Source organism: Barbus barbus (genome assembly GCF_936440315.1).
Source record: "Barbus barbus genome assembly, chromosome: 1".
Lineage (NCBI taxonomy): Eukaryota > Metazoa > Chordata > Actinopteri > Cypriniformes > Cyprinidae > Barbus > Barbus barbus.
In genome coordinates this window covers 26,126,310-26,145,239 of record NC_136729.1, presented here as the reverse complement: position 1 = coordinate 26,145,239, position 18,930 = coordinate 26,126,310, and the positions used below count along the sequence as shown (strand labels likewise).

General features: G+C 40.9%; 1 protein-coding gene across 2 annotated transcripts in view; it reads left to right on the top strand.

Moving 5' to 3' along the window:
• LOC306872603 (T-cell immunomodulatory protein-like) overlaps positions 1-18,818 on the top strand; it is a 151,095-nt gene extending 132,277 nt beyond the window's left edge. For both annotated transcript variants that reach the window (XM_079421227.1, XM_079421226.1), the window contains exons 15-18: positions 4,415-4,539; positions 8,532-8,614; positions 12,116-12,233; positions 17,322-18,818. In XM_079421227.1, coding sequence (XP_079277353.1) covers positions 4,415-4,539; positions 8,532-8,614; positions 12,116-12,233; positions 17,322-17,381 — 386 coding nt within the window. In that variant the 3' untranslated portion in view covers positions 17,382-18,818. The remainder of the gene's footprint in view (positions 1-4,414; positions 4,540-8,531; positions 8,615-12,115; positions 12,234-17,321) is intronic.
• Positions 18,819-18,930: the final 112 nt, after the last annotated feature.

Below are 18,930 nucleotides of genomic sequence, written 5' to 3'. Positions count from 1 at the left end.
CTCTTTGGAGAAAACGCAGGGTCACCGTAGCCAGGGTTAATGTTCTTTCTTAATACTTAAAGGGATAGTACACTTATAAATGAGTTCTGTCATTATTTATTTACTTGCTTTCATGATGTTTTTAAAACCTGTATGCTGTTATTTTCACAAGAGATATATTAAGATTCTTTTTTTTATGTACAGCAGCAGTTTTTAGTGAAAACTTCAGGGATTCCTGAACAAACCGCTCTGTCGCTTGATCTGATTCGTTAATCAAACTTACCCGATTCAACTCCTACTTAAATGATCTGGTCACAACACTTCAGTTCACTTATTGGTGGATAATGACTTTGAAATTATAATACACTACTGTTGTAACAGAACTGTTTGTTTAGTTTCCTTTTTGTCCTTATTTGGTTCTTCCTGTTTTAGTTTCTGACCTAGTTCTGTTAATTAGTTATATGCATCACCTGTGTTTGATTCAATTATCTTGTTTTCTCGTTTGTTCCAGCCCCTTTATAAGTCCTCAGTTCTGCCTTTGTGTTTGTCTGATCTTGAGTTAACATATTGTCGAACTGAGTTGATGCTGTTCATTAAAGATACCTACTTTTGTTTATGCCTTCGTCCAGTGCCTTTTCATCTACAACCACAGACCGTTACAGAAGATCAGACCTCTAAACAGAAGATGGGCGAGCTCGCGCAGTTTTTTGATTTGGCTTACGCCAACCGGGACCCAGCAAGTTTTGTGTTGGCTTTTGCGCCTCTTGCCCTCGCCAGCTCTCTTGACGGGGGAACCATCAAGATGCTGCTCCGGCTCGGGCTCAATTTCCACCAGCAGCGAGAGCTCCCAGACACCTCCGACCTCGACTGGAGAGAAGCGATCATCCGGTGTTTGGAGAGCCTCCTACCCCGAGCCGGAGCCCTACCCACGGCGATGAATGTTCCGCCGGCGGCGAGGAGGATACCGCCGCAACAGGCGATGAACGTTACGCCGTTTACGGCGATGATGGTCCCGTCCAGCCCACCTGAGTTCCCGCTGGTCCCGTCCAGCCCACCTGAGTTCCCGCTGGTCCCGTCCAGCCCACCTGAGTTCCCGCGGGTCCCGTCCAGCCCACCTGAGTTCCCGCGGGTCCCGTCCAGCCCCGCGCCTCCCGTGCGCCCTCTAAAGTCCGCGCTGCAAGAGCGCCCTCTAATGTCCGCGCTGCAAGAGCGCCCTCTAATGTCCGCGCTGCAAGAGCGCCCTCTAATGTCCGCGCTGCAAGAGCGCCCTCTAATGTCCGCGCTGCAAGAGCGCCCTCTAATGTCCGCGCTGCAAGCGCGCCCTCTAATGTCCGCGCTGCAAGAGCGCCCTCTAATGTCCGCGCTGCAAGAGCGCCCTCTAATGTCCGCGCTACAAGAGTGCCCCTTTGAATCCGCGCTGCAAGAGCGCCCTCAAATGCCCGCTCCTCCAGAGCGCCCTCAAGTGCCCGCTCCTCCAGAGCGCCCTCAAGTGCCCGCTCCTCCCGAGCACCCCCAAGCGCCCGCTCCTCCAGAGCGCCCCCAAGCGCCCGCTCCTCCAGAGCGCCCCCAAGCGCCCGCTCCTCCAGAGCGCCCTCCAGCGCCCACTCCTCCAGAGCGCCCCCAAGAACCCGCTCCTCCAATGTGGCCCCCAGAGGGGAACTTTCCCAAAGAAATGTTTGGGGGGGGGCCATATAGCCGCAGTTTGTGTGGCCAGGCCAAAGGCCAAGGCCACAAAGGACCCAGATCCATCATGGCCTCCCGAGGACCCCGATCCGCCATGGCCTCCCGAGGACCCCGTCCCGCCATGGCCGCCCGAGGATCCAGATCCGCCGAGGCCGCCCGAGGACCCCAATCCGCCAAGGCCGCCCGAGGACCCAGATCCGCCATGGTCGTCCAAGGACCCAGATCCATCATGGCCTTCCAAGGCCCCTGATCCGCCATGGACTCCCGAGTCTCCAGATCCGCCATGGTCTCCCGAATCTCCAGTCCTGCCATGGCCTCCTAAGGCTCCGGATCCACCATGGACTCCCGAGTCTCCAGATCCGCCATGGCCTCCCGAATCTCCAGTCCTGACATGGTCTCCCAAGGCTCCTAATCAGTCCTGGAGGCTTCCCTGTCCTATCCTGGTCCTGCTCCAGCCTCCAGGACGCCCGCCCCCCCCTCCCCGATGTTACTGTTACGGTGCGGGACGCACCTTCCGGGAGGGGGGCGATATCTGTAACAGAACTGTTTGTTTAGTTTCCTTTTTGTCCTTATTTGGTTCTTCCTGTTTTAGTTTCTGACCTAGTTCTGTTAATTAGTTATATGCATCACCTGTGTTTGATTCAATTATCTTGTTTTCTCGTTTGTTCCAGCCCCTTTATAAGTCCTCAGTTCTGCCTTTGTGTTTGTCTGATCTTGAGTTAACATATTGTCAAAGTGAGTTGATGCTGTTCATTAAAGATACCTACTTTTGTTTATGCCTTCGTCAAGCGCCTTTTCATCTACAACCACAGACCGTTACAACTGTTCAGAAGACTTTTTAATGTTTTTGAAAGAAGTCTCTACACTAAATGCAGAAATATTGTGAAATATTATTATAATTTAAAATAAGTGTTTATTATTTATTATCTATTAATATGTTTACTGTATAGTTTATTCCTGTCTGACACTGTCAGAATGAAGAATAATTGTTTCATAATTGACAAAATGCTACAGTGGCATCAGTAACTAAAAGCATTTGTTTTTGCCTGATGCTACAGCCACTTCAACAGGTGTTCGTTTAAAGACCACCGTCATATTAGTCTGCAAAACAAAAACTTGCTGCGTCTTTAAAAGGATAGATCAGCCAAAAATGAAAATTGTAAATACCGTCATTTTATTCATTTTGTTTAGGGGTGTGCGATATGACGATTTTTGATCGTGGATGATAAAAATGTCAATCAATCAATCCGTCACTGCGGGTCTCAGGTGCACGCCCCCTGCTTAGCCCCGCCCTCGGTTCGTCCCCTCCATCTCCGCTGGGCTCTGCCCACTTTTCCAGCATTTTTCAAATATTGCCAGTGGGTGGAGTTAGGCTCTGACCAGGGGTTTAGTTACCCTTTAAGCTTTTCATTCGTCTGAATCGCGCGCACTAAAACGCCTGTCTAACAGCGCCTGACTAAGTTATCTTTTGAGCTAATACTGTCAAAACACACAAGGTTTACATATAGACTCAGTTGGTTATGTCTACAATGAAAGTAAACAGTTGAAAGAGAAACGGATGGGTGCCTGTTTATTAGATGCGTGCAGGTCTTAAACTTAAAGGGACAGTACTAAACATGCAGCCGACTGTCATTAAAGGGATAGTTCGCCCTAAAATTTAATTTCTGTCATTATTTACTCACTCACATGTTGTCCCAAACCTGTATGAATTTAATTGCTGAACACAAAAGAAGATATTTTGAAGAACGTGGGTAACCAAACAGTTGCTGGTCCACACTGACTTTGATAGTAGGAAAACAAATACTATGGAAGTCACTGTGGATCAGCAACTGTTTGGTTTTCCACGTTCTTCAAAAGAGCATGTATGTTCAGCAGAAGAAAGAAACTCATTCAAGTTTAAAACTAATTTTGAGTGAGTAAATGATGGTATATATATATATAAAACACTGACAGAATTGACAGACAGGTGACAGAATTTGTATTCTTTGATGGTAAAACAACAAAACACAAAAATATGCTAAATATGCCTATTGTACCTGATAATAAAGCACTGTTTGTTTTATTTGTATATTATGTGTATTTGTAATGTGTATCTTTGTTCTTATTTTTTAATAATAAATATAAAATAATGACACAGATTTTTATCTTCACCCACTTTGGCCTAAATATGCACCATTCTTTTTTATATTTGGTTACCTTGACAGGCTTTGTCTTTATAATAGGGAAATTAGTTTGGCTGTACTGCTCAGACAAAATAGTAAAACCAACATGACAAAGAATCGGGATAAAATCGTGAAATCGTGATATGATATTTTTACCATATCGCTCACCCCTATTTCAAACCTTTCTTTCTTTTTCCTGTGAAACAGAATGTATTCTGAAGGTTTCTGAAGAGTTTTGGTGACCATTGAACATTTTTCAAAATATCTTCTTTTGTGTTCCACAGAAGAAAGTGGTTTGTTGAGGTTGATTTAAAGCTCATGAGGATCTGAGCAAGAGTCCTTCATATGCTGAGATCTCTTATTATAACAAGCCTTATTTATGGATGACACTAATGGCAACTATTTCTTCTGTTTTCTCCTCTTTCATCTTCTCCTCCCCCGTCCCTCACCTGTTCATGTCCTGTTTCATACCTTATGCTTCCCTCCCCCTCACACTCGGCTGTTCTCTCTTTCACCTCTCACTCCTCCATCCTCAATCCCACTCTCTCCCTCTTACAATTCCTCCTCACACATCCCCTGTCTCTCTGCAGCGGGGCAGCTCAGCCAGTCGGCTCATCTCGCGCTCCAGCTGCCCTACACTGTGCTCGGTCTGGGGCGCAGCGCCAACTTCCTGGATCACCTGTTTGTGGGCATCCCCCGCCCCCCTGGAGGGAAGGTACAGACATACCTACTCACACATGCTCACAGACACTCGCCATATGGAGGGAGCAGGGAAGGAATCATGGGTAGAAAGGACCCGGGAGAGGAAGAGCATGCAGATGGCCTGGTTTACTTCAATCTGCTCTTTTTCTGTGTCTGAAAACAGAAACATTGTGTCTGACATACTATATTTAGTATGTTAGACCCAGTGTTTCCTATATAGGAATATATAGGTAACACTTTAGAATAGGGACCAGTTCTCACTATTAACTAGATGCTTATTAGCATGCCTGTTATGAACATATTGAACATATTTATAAAGCACATATTCTACATCCCTAATCCTACCAATACCTAAACTTTACAACTACCTTACTAACTATTAATAAGCAGCAAATTAGGAGTTTATTGAGACAAAAGTCAGAGTTAATAGTTTGTTAATTGCGAGAATTGGACCTTAAAATAAAGTGTGACTAATATATATACAGTATATCCTACATTGTATATATATTTCTTGTTTATAGACGGTTATAAAGATATATAGCCAAGACGGTGCTTACATCTCGCTATCATTTCCAGGTTTTCAAATTATCATGGTGTTTCTTTTTTCCCCATCGTCCCTGTCCGGTTTTAGTTGAAGAAGTGCGATTTGAAATCTCTCCCTCCCCCCTCTTCTTCTAGAATTCCCCCAGTGCTGCTCATTTAAATTTAAGACGTCGGCTTCCTCTGCTGTCAGTGAGCTAAACAGAGGTCTTTATCAAACCACACTTACTGAGAAATGTTCACACAGCTTGCATGAAGCACAGAACAGAATTAAATCGAACACAGGAGTCTTGAGGCACGCTTTATAAAAGTTGAACTGTTTTTAACCTGACGAGTTGTCTTTCAAATTCAGTGCTTATGATGCAAGACACTGGAAAAACAAGACACAACACAACGGCTGAAAAATGTTCGTCTAGCATTTGGAAATAGTACGATATATAGATTTCTAAAGGTGCTTTTTGTTTGATTTTTATTCTTCTGCTACACTATCTGGATTTGAGGGCTTTTCTCAGCAAATATTGATATATGTGATTAATTGCATATTCATTACAGTTTTTATTTGAACTAAAGTAGTTTTTTGTATCCTACAAACACTGGAGGGAATGAGAGACTTTGCCAGAGAATTTCCTCACAAAGGCTCTGCATATGTGGTGGTTTTTCTGATACAGCTGAATGTTTCTATACAGCATACCTACAGTTCCTGCTGACAGCTCCAGTCTCTGTACTCTCAGAGCTCATGTGGAGAAGGGAAAGCGGCTCAGCCATCTCTATCATTTTCATATCTCTAATCTCTCAACAACATAAATTACCACGTCAGAAGAACATTGTGGAAAAACACATGGCTCAATTTTGCAGAATCAGAGCTTCATTTTATTATATTGAACTTGAAACATTTGGGTGACACTTGGATAAGTGTCCTTGTTGCACGTTACATGTACTAATAACAGTAAATTATATGTAACTAACCCTAAACCAAACCCTAATCCTAACCATAGAGTAAGTGCATCTTGTTAATTAATATTACTTATTTGTGTAATTACAATATAACAAGTAAACCATAAATTAAAGGAAAACTAATTTTGCTTGATCTTGCATTGAACAGTCAGCATAAGCAGTAAAATCTTTGTTTTTCCCACATATTAGACAGTTGCACTCTTAAATTAAGTTATATCATCTCATATCTTTAAATTTGCAATATCCTCCATCTATTAAAAAAACAAAAACAAACATTGCGTTCTCTCTGTTGCATAATCGTAAGGCCAGGGCCTGTCGGTTACTGTAAAGGCCATTGCACACTGAGTCCGAATTTTTCGTCCGAAATTTTCGCACGTTGAAAAATAAATACGACCTCCCGTTTTGTCAATCACGTTTGCACACTGCCTCCGAAATTTTCGTCCGTCAAAAAAAAATTCGGATCAGGTTCGATTTTTTTGCATTATTCGCATCCGTATAAAGCATTTTGAGATGCTTTGAGAAGGTGTTTTGACAATTCAGAGCCACCGTACAAGCGAAAGCCAAAACAGTGTCAGACAAATTAATACACTTCGTCTTGCAGCACAGAGCACTTTATGACAAACAAATTGCGGAATACAGAATATAAAGAACTGCTGTAGCCTATTTTTTATGCCTGGCGCGCACCTTTCCGATGCCGCAGTTCGGTGGGTGTGTGTGTGTGTGTGTGTGTGTGTGTGTGTGTGTGTGTCCATACCTCAGACAGTCTCTGTTCAGGATAAATTGTTCACGGAAATTGGTGGTCTTTTTATTATGTGGACTCAGTATCGCTAGCAAAGTATCAAACTGAGGCATTGACATCCTGAAATAAACTTTGAATCTCTCGAGATAATCCCGCTGCTCTTTGATAAGGAGGTGGAACCTTCCTCTCTGCGCAATCTAAGGATTGGATGGACCCAATATTTCCTTTTTCTTTTTCTTTTTTTAAAAAGAGAGAGGACAACAAAATCATCCTCACTACTTAAAGACATTTTGTATAGTTTTGCGAATTTTTTCGCAACGGATTAATTAAAACGCATCGGACTCAGTGTGCAAGGTCTCTGTGCGTGACGAATTTTTAAGATTGCGAATGCGAAAAAACGCATGCGAAAATTTCGGACTCAGTGTGCAGAGACCTTAACTCTTAAATGTGTGGGCTTGAGCTGCCCTCCCTTTGTAATGCTCAGAGCAGCAGTAGAGCCTCTTTGACTATAACACATCTTTGTCTTTTCGTCGGTGCCCACGGTTGACCTCCGCAGTAAGCACAGCCTTGACTCCCTACAGGGAGACCGAAAACCACCCCATCCCTTCCATTTGCAAGCCTCATCCATACTCACTAAAGACAAACGCTAAAAATATCTAGTTCAGAACCCACACTCTTCCTCAACCATGCGTGTTCACGCACATACCGTAATGTTGAGTTATGATAAATGTGTTGTCGGAAATTAAAATCTGTACCCCTGGAGGATTCCCTCAAAAAGACGGATTTAATGTTTGCTATTAATTGCTGTCGAGAAACAAGTTGAAGAGGGAAAATTACCTTTGTAATTGATAGAGGTACTGTCTTCATGATACATTAAAGCTTCCAGAGATTTCCCTTCCTCTAATGAACTTTTTTGCAAATAGCTGGGGGAATAGACGACTGTTGATGCTGCTTCATGTTTGGAGGCTTATTAACTGCGTGATGCACTGAAAATTATGCCGGTTTCTCCTGCTGAAAGACTTATTTCAACACGAATGGAAAAGGCTGTTTTCATTGGCTCTCCCGTGTTATTTTTGTCAGTGCTTAATTGTTATTAGTATCGCTCTAAGAACAGAGTAAATATTTGATAAATTAGCAATTCAGTTGGCCTGCGTAGAGTATTTGAAGCGAACATCATGGGGTTAGCGGCTGAAGTATTTGATTGGGTTGTAGCCAGTTTGAGGTAACAGAGTTGAACTTCACAGATATTTTTAAAACTTGTTTTGTGTAGCTTTGATCACCTGCCTGCAAATGGCTTCCCACCTACTCATCTGCACTTTAAAGTGATGCTGAATTCTCTGATTGGACTCATCGCTCTTGCTCGCTTCAGTAATAGCACAGAAGCTTCACTTCACGCTGAGAATATCAGCAACTGAAGTGTAGCTCTCCCTCTAGCTTGTAAAACTTTAGTTAAACAGTCTAAATGTGGGCTAAATTGGGTGACAAGGGATGTTGGAAAAGTGTATCAGCCATTATGTATTTAATGATGACTAAAGATAGACATGTTTAACATGCCCTCTTCTCCGTTAAGACCCCTTACTTCAATAATGTCCAATTATACAATAATACAACCTCCATCAAATTCCCCCGTCTTCCAGGCACATCAGCTCAAGTGCATGTTTGCCAGAGGACAGCTGCAGAAATTGAATGTGCTGTAATTTCCATAAAGGCAATGGTACTAATATTTTTTGCGCTTGTTCTCTCTCTCTTCCATCATATTCTTTCTCCTGCAGGACGTGAGGAAACAGGAATGGACCGCTATCATTCCTAACTCCCAGCTCATCGTTATACCATACCCACAGAATGACCCTCGCAGGTACACACACACACTCTGGGTTTTGTGTTTTATAAGAACTTTCCTTAGACACAATTTTTATACTGTACAGACTTTAATTTCTATCCTCTAACCATAAAACCATTACAGAAAACAATCTTGTTTTTACATTTTCAAAAAATAATAATACTAATAATTTAGTATGATGATGCTCATAATTTTGTCCCCACAACATGAAAAATTTCAGGTTTTACTATTCTTGTAGGGACATTTGGTCCCCACAATGCAGGTAGTACCTGGACCACACACATACTTAACATACCTGCAAACTCACAAGAAGTCAAAAGGTGACTTAGTTCGTAATTTAACCCTTGTAGGGGAGTCTGGGGCACCTCCTCCAGAATAAATTTTTTGAGAATTTAACATGAAAATGAAGCGTTCTGGTGCACTCTGACAACAAAATAAAGGAAAAAGACAATATATGCTTCAAGTAAAAAAAGCACATTGAATGGGTGTGTTGTGAGTGGGGTCTTTAAAACAGGTCTATTCACTGTTATCAGCACATGTTGAAGTAGATTCATCTCTTGTCGTCTCTGAGAGAATATGCTCTGTTAATGCAGCGTTTTTTTTACTTTCACTTTCTGTATGACAGAAGTTAAGACGTTCACCGGCATACATCTTGTGTGATATCCATCGGCTCGCCTTCATGGTTTAAAACAGAAATATTTCCAGTATTGTGACGTAACCGCAAACCCCCATGCATATGTATCTTAAACACAAGGATACATGAAAGAGGAAACAAATTGGTATGCCACGCTGTCTGACAATGTCTCTATTCTTGTGAGCGCTGGCCCGTATATCACGGATCAACTGCGATCCGTTTAAGCCTATATGACAGATCAAAGCAATCTTTTATTTACTAATTTAACATGAAATCGTCAAGTTGCAACTCCATATCAATAGCATACAACGAAAATACAGAATAATTAGAGCAATCATTTACGCACCATAAATAACAGAGCATCATATCTATACACATTTTCTCCAGAACGTTCTCGTGACCCGATAGGAATTCTTCCACGGCCCAGTAGTGGGTCGCGACCCGGTGTTTGGGGACCTCTGGTTTAATGAAGCTGAGGTGCCATAAATGCATTTACACCACAAAATTTCAGATGCATAAATAATTTTATAAGATTAATGTTTTAAATATTTTTGAACATACAAGTTAAAAATGTTGGGAAAAATGCAATCATTTTAAAAATGAAACCAAACCACCAGTAGATGGCGGTAAATGACTGTTTTAATGAGCGAGTCATTAGTCATTCATTCAAATGGCTGATTCATTCAAAAACAAGGCAAGTGACTACTATCTTACTGAATCATTGACTCACTTGATTCATTCAAAAACGTGGATTCATTCAGTAAGGAAACACTGCTGTGTTGCTCGGAGACACAAAACAGTTCTGCTGTGGCTTTGATTGAAACTTTGTCACTTGAGCAAACACAGTCAATATTGCATTACAAATCGCAAAGTTTGTGTCTGCCTCACTCACGATGAAGAAGTTCCACACCAACGACATGTTTACATGCGGATCAGCTTGTGAGATGAGGTGTATTCGATTTGAAGTAGCAGCGCGCAGACCGGTTGGCGTTTAACATCAAAGACAACGGTGCTTTGATGTCATACAGCGGTCTGTCTGCGCGGTGCTGCTTCAAGTCGAACCGAGAAAGCAGAGCCGATCCTCCCTATACGCAGAATATACAAGCTGCGTAGGGCCCCGAAACACCAGGGGGCCTCCTTACTCTCAAAGCTGTTTTAATTTTAAGGCACTCGAGTAGTGTGAAAAAATTAAAAAGCCTTTATTCACATGGCTTTAGAATTTAAAAAAACATTTGTGAACCGACGTGTTGCGGCTAACTCGCCTTCATCAGGGTGTCAATTTACAAACACACAGAGTTTATCACATGACGTAGTCCCCGGAACAGGTATCGAAGTAACAATGAGAGAATTACTTATCATAGTCATAATCAATAAATTCAAATCAATTCAAAACACTGTAACAAGTATTGACGTGAAGAGAAAAAAAAACAAGAATTTTATTTTATTTTCGTTTTTGAATTTGGCCAGCGGTTATTAAAGCATGAATGGTCATTTCTTTTAATGTGGTGCGCTGTCACCCTCTCTACGTAAAAATCAGCCAAATCATGTAACGTGAATGCCGTACAGTTGAAAGCTTGAAAGCTTACCGAGCCGCAGAAGAGATACTGTTTCTCGAGCGCTTTCCGCAAGCTCAATTCGAGACCGAGTGATACACGGACAAATGTGTTACATCCATTCTTTCATCACAACCCCCCACCAGGCGACAAAGTTTTGCGTTGGGCCCCTGGAAGTCTAGGATCGGCACTGCAAGAAAGGGACGAACACACTCCTGTCTACGAGCTTGCAATTTCTCTCTCTCTCTCTCTCTGCCCAGACCCCCCCCCCCCCCCCCCCCCCCCCCACACACACACACACACAAAAAAAAAAACTCTTAGGATCTAGACGATTCACATAAATGACATTTGGATTCAAAACGGCGCATTTCGTAGGAAATCTGTTCAAAGTCTGAAATTAACTTATTTATGGAAAAATTTACTAGCCAATTATATAAACAATACTGTAAGCACGGTTAAAAGTAACTAAGGATTTTTACACTATATTTATCTTTTTTTAGTATTGATGAATAAAAAATTAATAATAATATTTTGGTCAATATACTGATTACTATCATTTGTCCCCTATGAATGTAAGGAAAAAATAAATTTTACATAGAAAACTTTTACATTTTACAATAAATAAAAAAATTTCACAACATTTCTGTGGACACTTTACAAATAGTTCTTACGTTTACTAATATCCAGTAGAGATGCAAACTCACAGCCAATTAGAGAGAATAAACTTAATAAACTTGCATAATAAACTTGTTCAAGTAATTAAAAGGCATTAATATTTAATGTGTTTACCAGCACAGCCGAAATGTATCTTAATGAAGCTGTCCGCCAATCTTTATCATAAATATCTGAGCAGATCACTTGATTTCCCGCTATTCCCCACAGGCCCCACCTGGGCTCCTTCAGCTGCCGTTTTGCTTTCAAACAATTCACAATGATAAACAGAGCATCTCTCGTTCCATTCTCTCCAGTAAATGGAGAGCGTTCCACCTCTCGCACTCTCGCTCTCAGTCTGTTATTTAAAGCGCCTCATCTTGATGTCCTGATGTTTCAGCTTGTCAGAGAATGCATCAGGACTGATTATATTTAGCTTTCTCGGGTTCTTTGAATCATCATATTAAAGCTCATGCATGAAGGTACACAGAGCTAATAAGAGTTTTCTTCTGTGCTGTAAACTCCGCATGTCACTATTTTGTTGATCTACACAGGTTTCGCTTGGTGTGATGTCTTTATGTGCTCTCTCACATGCGTTTCAGAGTTTTGAATGATGTTTAAAGTTTTAAAGACGGTGATCTGAAAAGTTTTCTTTTGTCTTTCTGTCTGTTTTTCTAGTTGGAGTGCAAAGCTCTACCTAACCCCCAGTAATATAGTCTTATTGACAGCGATAGCACTGATTGGCGTGTGCGTCTTTATTCTCGTCATCATCGGGATACTGCACTGGAAGGAGAAGGTGAGAACGAACATCTCATCCTTTTATTTTCAGCCTCTCTCGCTCTGATCTGAGCCCGATTGTACCTCACTCGCTCCTAGATTCCCTATTTCTTCTGTGGATGTGCTTGAAGCACATCTGCATTTCCTTCTGCAGCGAAGGATTGTGGCCTCTCACAGACTCATCCCTTGGTCTTTGTTCTATACGCGTGTATGAAGATCTGAGCAGATGGGTGTGTCTGTGTGTGGCCCTGCCCTCCGGCTCTCTCCGAGGGTGCCCTACACACACTGCTATGCCGCTAATTGCTTTGTTCTGTCCTTTCAGCATATCAAATCTGTTCCTCATTATCCCACACAACATGTCCTCCAGGGTGTTATGTGTGAGTTTGTGCACGTGAACGCGGGAGTTTTTGTCTTTGTGTGTGGGAAGGTGATTGTTTGTTTTCGTGTACGTTATGTGTACCTCTGAATGTGTGAATTTGTTCCTTTTAAACACTCAGGATGGGTCAAAACAGTCGGCTAATCAACTAGTTGTCCCACAACAGATTTTTGAGGTTGATGAGTTGATCTAAAATTTAATTAGCGTGCCGCACTGGGCTTTTAGCCGTTAGACAGTTTGCATGGTGTAACTCTTTCAAAAAACTTACAGCTGTACACATTCAGACAGATATTTTTGACTATTGCGTCACATCCCATGCTGTTTTTTTAGATGGCATTTCAAGTTTAAAATAGTCCAACTTTTAAAGACCGCTGCATTCTGTTCTAATCTGTTTTGAAGTGTTTTTGAGTGCAGGAACATCTTATGTAACATTCCCCAAGAAACACGTCCAATTGGGGTAAATGTGAAACCATCTTTCCTTAAGACCAATTAGCCGACTAGTCGTTCAGTTTAGAGTTGGTTTATAAATAGCTCTAGAATTTCTCTGCTGAAAAAAACAAGATCAGCCTAGCCAAGATGGTGTTCAGTCGGAGTTTCCAGTCCCACTTTATATTAGGTGGCCTCAACTGCTATGTCCTTAGTGTTCATATTGTATTGCAGAACACTTCTGCTGCTATTGAGGTGGGATACGGTTAAGATGTAAGAGACAGTGTAGTTATGAATGTTTTTACTGAATGTTTTACATATATAATTACATGCAGGTATTTTTTAAAATATAAGTACAATATAAAAACTTGGACAGTATGTACACAATAAGTGCATTGTATCGAATTATTAATTTAAATTTAAGTACAAAGTAGTTAAGGTCACCTAATATAAAGTGGGACCAAGTTTCCCAGACTGACCAGCAGAGAAATGCCAAAACCCCATCTAAAACAGTGGTTTTCAATGTTATTAACTCCATGTACATTTTCATTGCAGAGTAACTTTTTATATATCCAAATATTAAGAGCAATTTGACTCTCCATTTTATTGCCCTTTTTAAAGCTTGTTTTTTTTCTCTTATTTTGAGTAATTTTAAGTCATCTTGAGGCCCCCTAGTAGGCCCTGGCTCTCTGGTTGAGAATCGGTTCTCTAAAACCATCCAAAAGACCAAACTAAAAGACCAGCTAAGATCAGGTTGATTTTATGTAGATTTTCTGTGTTCTGAATATATTTCCTTTTTTTGTTAACAAAACATTTTTGTAATTTGTGTTGTTTCTTATTAGTGCAAAGTTGTCACAAAACCATAAGGACTTATGTTAATGTTAACATTGCCCAAAACCCTTGCCTAGGGAGTTTCCAAACTTTTGGAGGGTCCTGTAGATCTACAAATGTATACCACATGATACTGTGACAGGATGCATTTTAGAAAACATAAAAAAAACAGAACATTATTTTGACTCTGTCCCGTTCACCTGCCCGCTACCCACCCAGGTGTGTTTATTGGGACACCTTTTTGTCTTTTTATTCTTTTAAGAGTGCCTGTTCATGTATTCAAAGGCGTTATGCCGGTCCTGGCGGTGCTCTGAGTGCGCATGTGTGCGAGGAGTAAAGAGCTGTTCTGGTGTTGGCGTCCTCTCAAAGCCATCTGCTGTCGGTGCCTGATTATGCGCGCTGAAAACCATAATTGCTCTCTGCTCAGGGAAGTGCTTCCCACAACACGACCTTCATTGGAGTTGACACTGCATTAAAATAACATGCTGGCTCCATATCTCTCTTCCTCAGCCTTGCAATTATATATTTGACAAAAGGGAAGAGAGAAGCTGAAGAAAGACCTAGAGAGGGAGTATTTTGGCTCTTTGTCTCGTCTTGATGACTGCTTGATGGAGCATGGGCTTTCCTGATGCACATGTTCAGGTGACGATTAGCATTGCTCACTTATTCAGCTATTAAAAGGTCAGGAAGCTTCCCATTTCCCTCCGCCTGTCTGAGAGAAGCTCCACAGCCCGGTTTTTCTCTGCACAAACTGATGCTCTCACAGCTCCCCAAACATGCCCTGCTTCTAGTCATAGAGCTGTATTTGAGTAAATGTTTTTGCATGGAATTTCAGGATAAGCATATTGTCATTGTGTCCTGTTGTGCAGATTGACTTCAACATGTGACCCCTCATGAAAATGCATGTTCTCTTTGGATATGGCTTAAAACATCAGATATACAAAGCGTTTTTCTCGCTCTCTTTTTGTCTCTGCCCTCCATCTTCATTGCCCCCCATGACAGCTTGTAATTGAAGTGGCTTTAGTAGATAAGAGAGGGCAACCTGTAGTGCCTGTGAAAATAGCATTTGGAGAGGACTCAGCAGATTGCTCCATTTCTGCAGACCGTTCCATTTGCATCCCTGTGGGAGGGGCACGATATTAGAGGAAGATAAGACGCCGTATTTCCTTTTTGCCTCTGGCTCCTCTCGTCATCCTGCTCAATGTCGCGGGAAAGACACAAATAGATGAGGCACTGAGGTGTTCTGTATCATTTGCATGTCTGCATGGGGCAGAAACACACCTTGTCTTCCTGCATGCAGACGTCCTCGCTTAAAGAAATGCCTGAAGAGTTGTGTTAAGACATGATTACAAGAAAAAGCATTTTCTTTTTTGGTTTTTGGTTTTGTTCTTTTTTATAGAATTTTTGGGTTATAATGACAAAAGGAGCTACACCATCTCAATTACTCAAAAGAACGAGAAACATACAGTTGCCCCATGTGTTTCCTTTAGAAATGGGTTTATACTTGGTATTTAATTATGCTTTTTTTGTACCAAAAAAGCCTGAATTTCATTTATCAGTAAAATAAAATTAAATAAGCATTGACATTTTGGTGTCGCCCAGAATTTTACAGTTGCAACCGAAAACAGAAGTAGCGACAAATCTTATTTTTTCCGTATTTTGACATGCATATATTAAAACTGATTTTGTTGGATGGAGGCACATCTGAATGTGAACTTGCAATCAATTGTAAGAAAGGGTTGGGTTTATGTGGATGAAATGTTTAGAGAAGTCTGTTGTTTCACCAGAAAATCCAGTTATGATTAAATATTTGAAGGCCAATTATTTTATTTTATTTATTTTATGAAACAAGCATAGATGAATTGTTCACAATAAGAAGCATTTATAAAATAGGGTGAAGTCCATTTCATGGCAACTTTAATATTGCTATTTTAGACAAAACCATAAATATGTGACAAGTGTACAGCAAGACAGGCGCTGGAATTTAATTGAATAAATAATGTAATATTGATCTGTTTATTGAATTATAATTGGAGAACATGATTTTAACATGGAAAGGTCTTTATAAAATTGCCTCGCAGGCAACATGACTGCGTCTAATCCTCCTCCATGCGGGAGACTGCGGATGTGTGTGGGTCACGTGAATGTCAGCCTGTCAGTATATAGATCCTGTACTATATGTTGCCTACGGCTCCATCAGTACCTGGTTTTTATGTACATACAGTATATATGTTCAAGCATGTCAGCACCTTGAGGTGTACATGTTGGAGAGAACACGTCAAACCCAATGTGTGGCGGAGGAATTCAGTGTGCATTTCTGCAACAAAAACATAATACAAAATTGTGGAAACTGAACTTTCTTTGGTACTGTGCCTGTGTTAGAAATCATGTTAAGTTGCATCATTAACTAGCTGGCAGCTGATCTGACAGAAACTATTACAGTACTATTACTAACAGGCTGCTGCTGGAGGAATTACAACTGCAAGTATTGCTATTTAGTAATCCTGAGCTTGAAGGACCATACGGGCTATTTTTATCACTGACTATGTAATTAAGTCGAGCGCTCATGACAGAGTAATCAATGAGTCTGTGACTGGCCTGTGACTCACTGAACACACTTAAATGGACCTGAAATGAGGATGAGCCCGTAGGTATGTGTTTGCACTACAACCCTCAATTATGGCAATGAAAGTCGGCGAATAGTGATGTTGATGTGACTCGGCACCGTATCATGTGGAAAAATCCGACATATAGCAGTATGTCTTGTGAATAGATATAATCTGGATGCTCCTGAGCAGATAGCGTAGGGCTTGACAGCGCTCGGTCAAAGCCTCAGGCTTTTTTGCATGTGTCTGTGAGATATAAAGTCCTTTTGAAAAGGAAAATAATCCCTTATATCTGTCTGGCACATTGCTTTTTTTCCTTCTTAACTGATTTGCCATTTTGCTTATGACCGATGTGCTTTCCACAGTTAATAGGTGGGAAGCGACAAACCTAAAGCTAAAAATACATCCTTATAAGTGACCCTTATAGAACAGGAGAGCCGATTCACAAGTGTTTCACAGAGGGACCCGGTGTGTGAGTCACTCATACTAGCTGAGAATAGACATCGTTTTTGCCATCACCGAGACAGGATAATCACTGAGCACACACACACACACATGCTCACTTTCCAGGCTTGGCAGTGTGTGTTATTATCAGTCTCGGGCAGCAAGTGTCTGGTGTTGGCTCTATCTGTAATCGCACACAGAGGTATTTCGCCGTGGTAAAGTGTGCCATTGTGTGTGTAATGAGTTCTCTGTCTGTCTCTCTCTCTCTCTTTGTGTCTGTCCTTTTCCTCTCCTGGTGTATCAAATGCCATTGTATTGTGTTTGCATTCAACTCACTGGCAGGTTACCGTGCGAGACGCAGCTTCTGCAGTCAGGACTGTGAAGTTACAGCATGTAGCAAACTTTGATTGTTTGTGTGTTACAGAAAGCAGATGACCGGGAGAAGAGACAAGAGGCCCATCGCTTCCATTTTGATGCCATGTGAGAAACTAGAGAGAGCGTTGTGGGTAAACGCTGGGAAGATTGGGTCTTTCATTTCAGCGGTTTATTTATTTTCTCTTTTTTTCCACACTGGAGCATTTTTATGCATTTAATAATGTCTGAAATCAGAGGAATCCATCGAAATATGAATATTTTGAACAGCGATGTGTCTCTGTGGATCTGTTGACTTATGAAGAGAAGAGGTATGTTTCTGTCAAGTTTGTTTACATGATCCTAAACGTTTTATGATGTTTGCACATTGAGAAAAGAGAAAAGTATTTCGTGCCATTTTTGTACTTTGGTTTGGGATAAACATGTTATTTTAAAACTCTTTTTTTTCAGTATTGTTAAAGTGACTGGTAAATTTCAAGTGGGCAGAAACAGAACCGGTAATTTTCTCTTCTTGTTTTGTTTCAAGTTTTCTGTTGTGTGTTTTGAAGGACTTAATTAATTGTCAGCCTCTGTGTCTATGAATGTGACTGCGTGATAGTTCTTTCACATCACTGATCCTCTTTACTAAATAAACGCTTTGAATCTAAGCGCTACACGAGGCCCCCTGTTAACAAAGGTGTCCTCTGCAAAGTGCAAACTGATTTTAATGGGCATTTAGCTGTATGGAGTCATTAAAAATGGCATCATTGTTTCACAAAAAAGTATTGCATTAACTCTCAACACTCAGTGCTAACCACATCCAAATAATTCCCCAGAGAGTTTGGTGTTTCGATTCATTAACTTGACACTGGATATCAAAATTATGTAGGAAGTCAAGTCCCCAATCTTAATTGCCCATAGTCAACAAAGCATGTTGTTGTTTCTGCATGCACTCTCTTCTGTTTTCATTCTAATAATTCCCTTTGTGTCTGTCTTCTTTCCGAGTGTAAGGCACTGTTATCAATACTTAAACTCTGGGTTGTTTTTACATTGTCACTAATGCCTTTAGGTACTTTTCCTTGATTTCTAAGTGGTATTATTTATTTATTTTACTTGTTTTTAAAACACTGGAAATTAATAACGTGCTGCTGAAGAATGTTCATTGTGAAGGGTTTTGTTCTTAGCTGTATATATCTGACAAGTGCTCTGATCCATGCATTGATTTATATGCTAATCTCTTTTACCTTTAAAAAATAGTGTTATGGTGCACCATATGCACATTAATTAAGTGATTTTACTATCAAAGGCAAAATCAATTGACAAACCACAATAATACAGCTGCATACTAGACCTCATGTTAACTGGCATGCAATTATTGCAGATGGTTTTCACTAATTGTTTCTGGTCAGGTGCATATTGGTCCTAACAGGATGTGCATCTGTGCTCTGTTTTAATAATTAATGAATCACTCTCAAATGTTTTTGTTTGGGTTGAAAACTGTTTGTCTGTCAGTAGATGTCGTTTGGAATGTCGTATTGAAAAATAAAAATGAGCAATGCTTTATTATCTTATGCGTTTGCCTCAAGTTGTTTTGGGTTGATTTGAAATTCACTAACAGTTCGGATACATCACCATAAGATATGGCAGATGAGTCAGAAGAGTTCGTCACGTCTTGCAGCTGT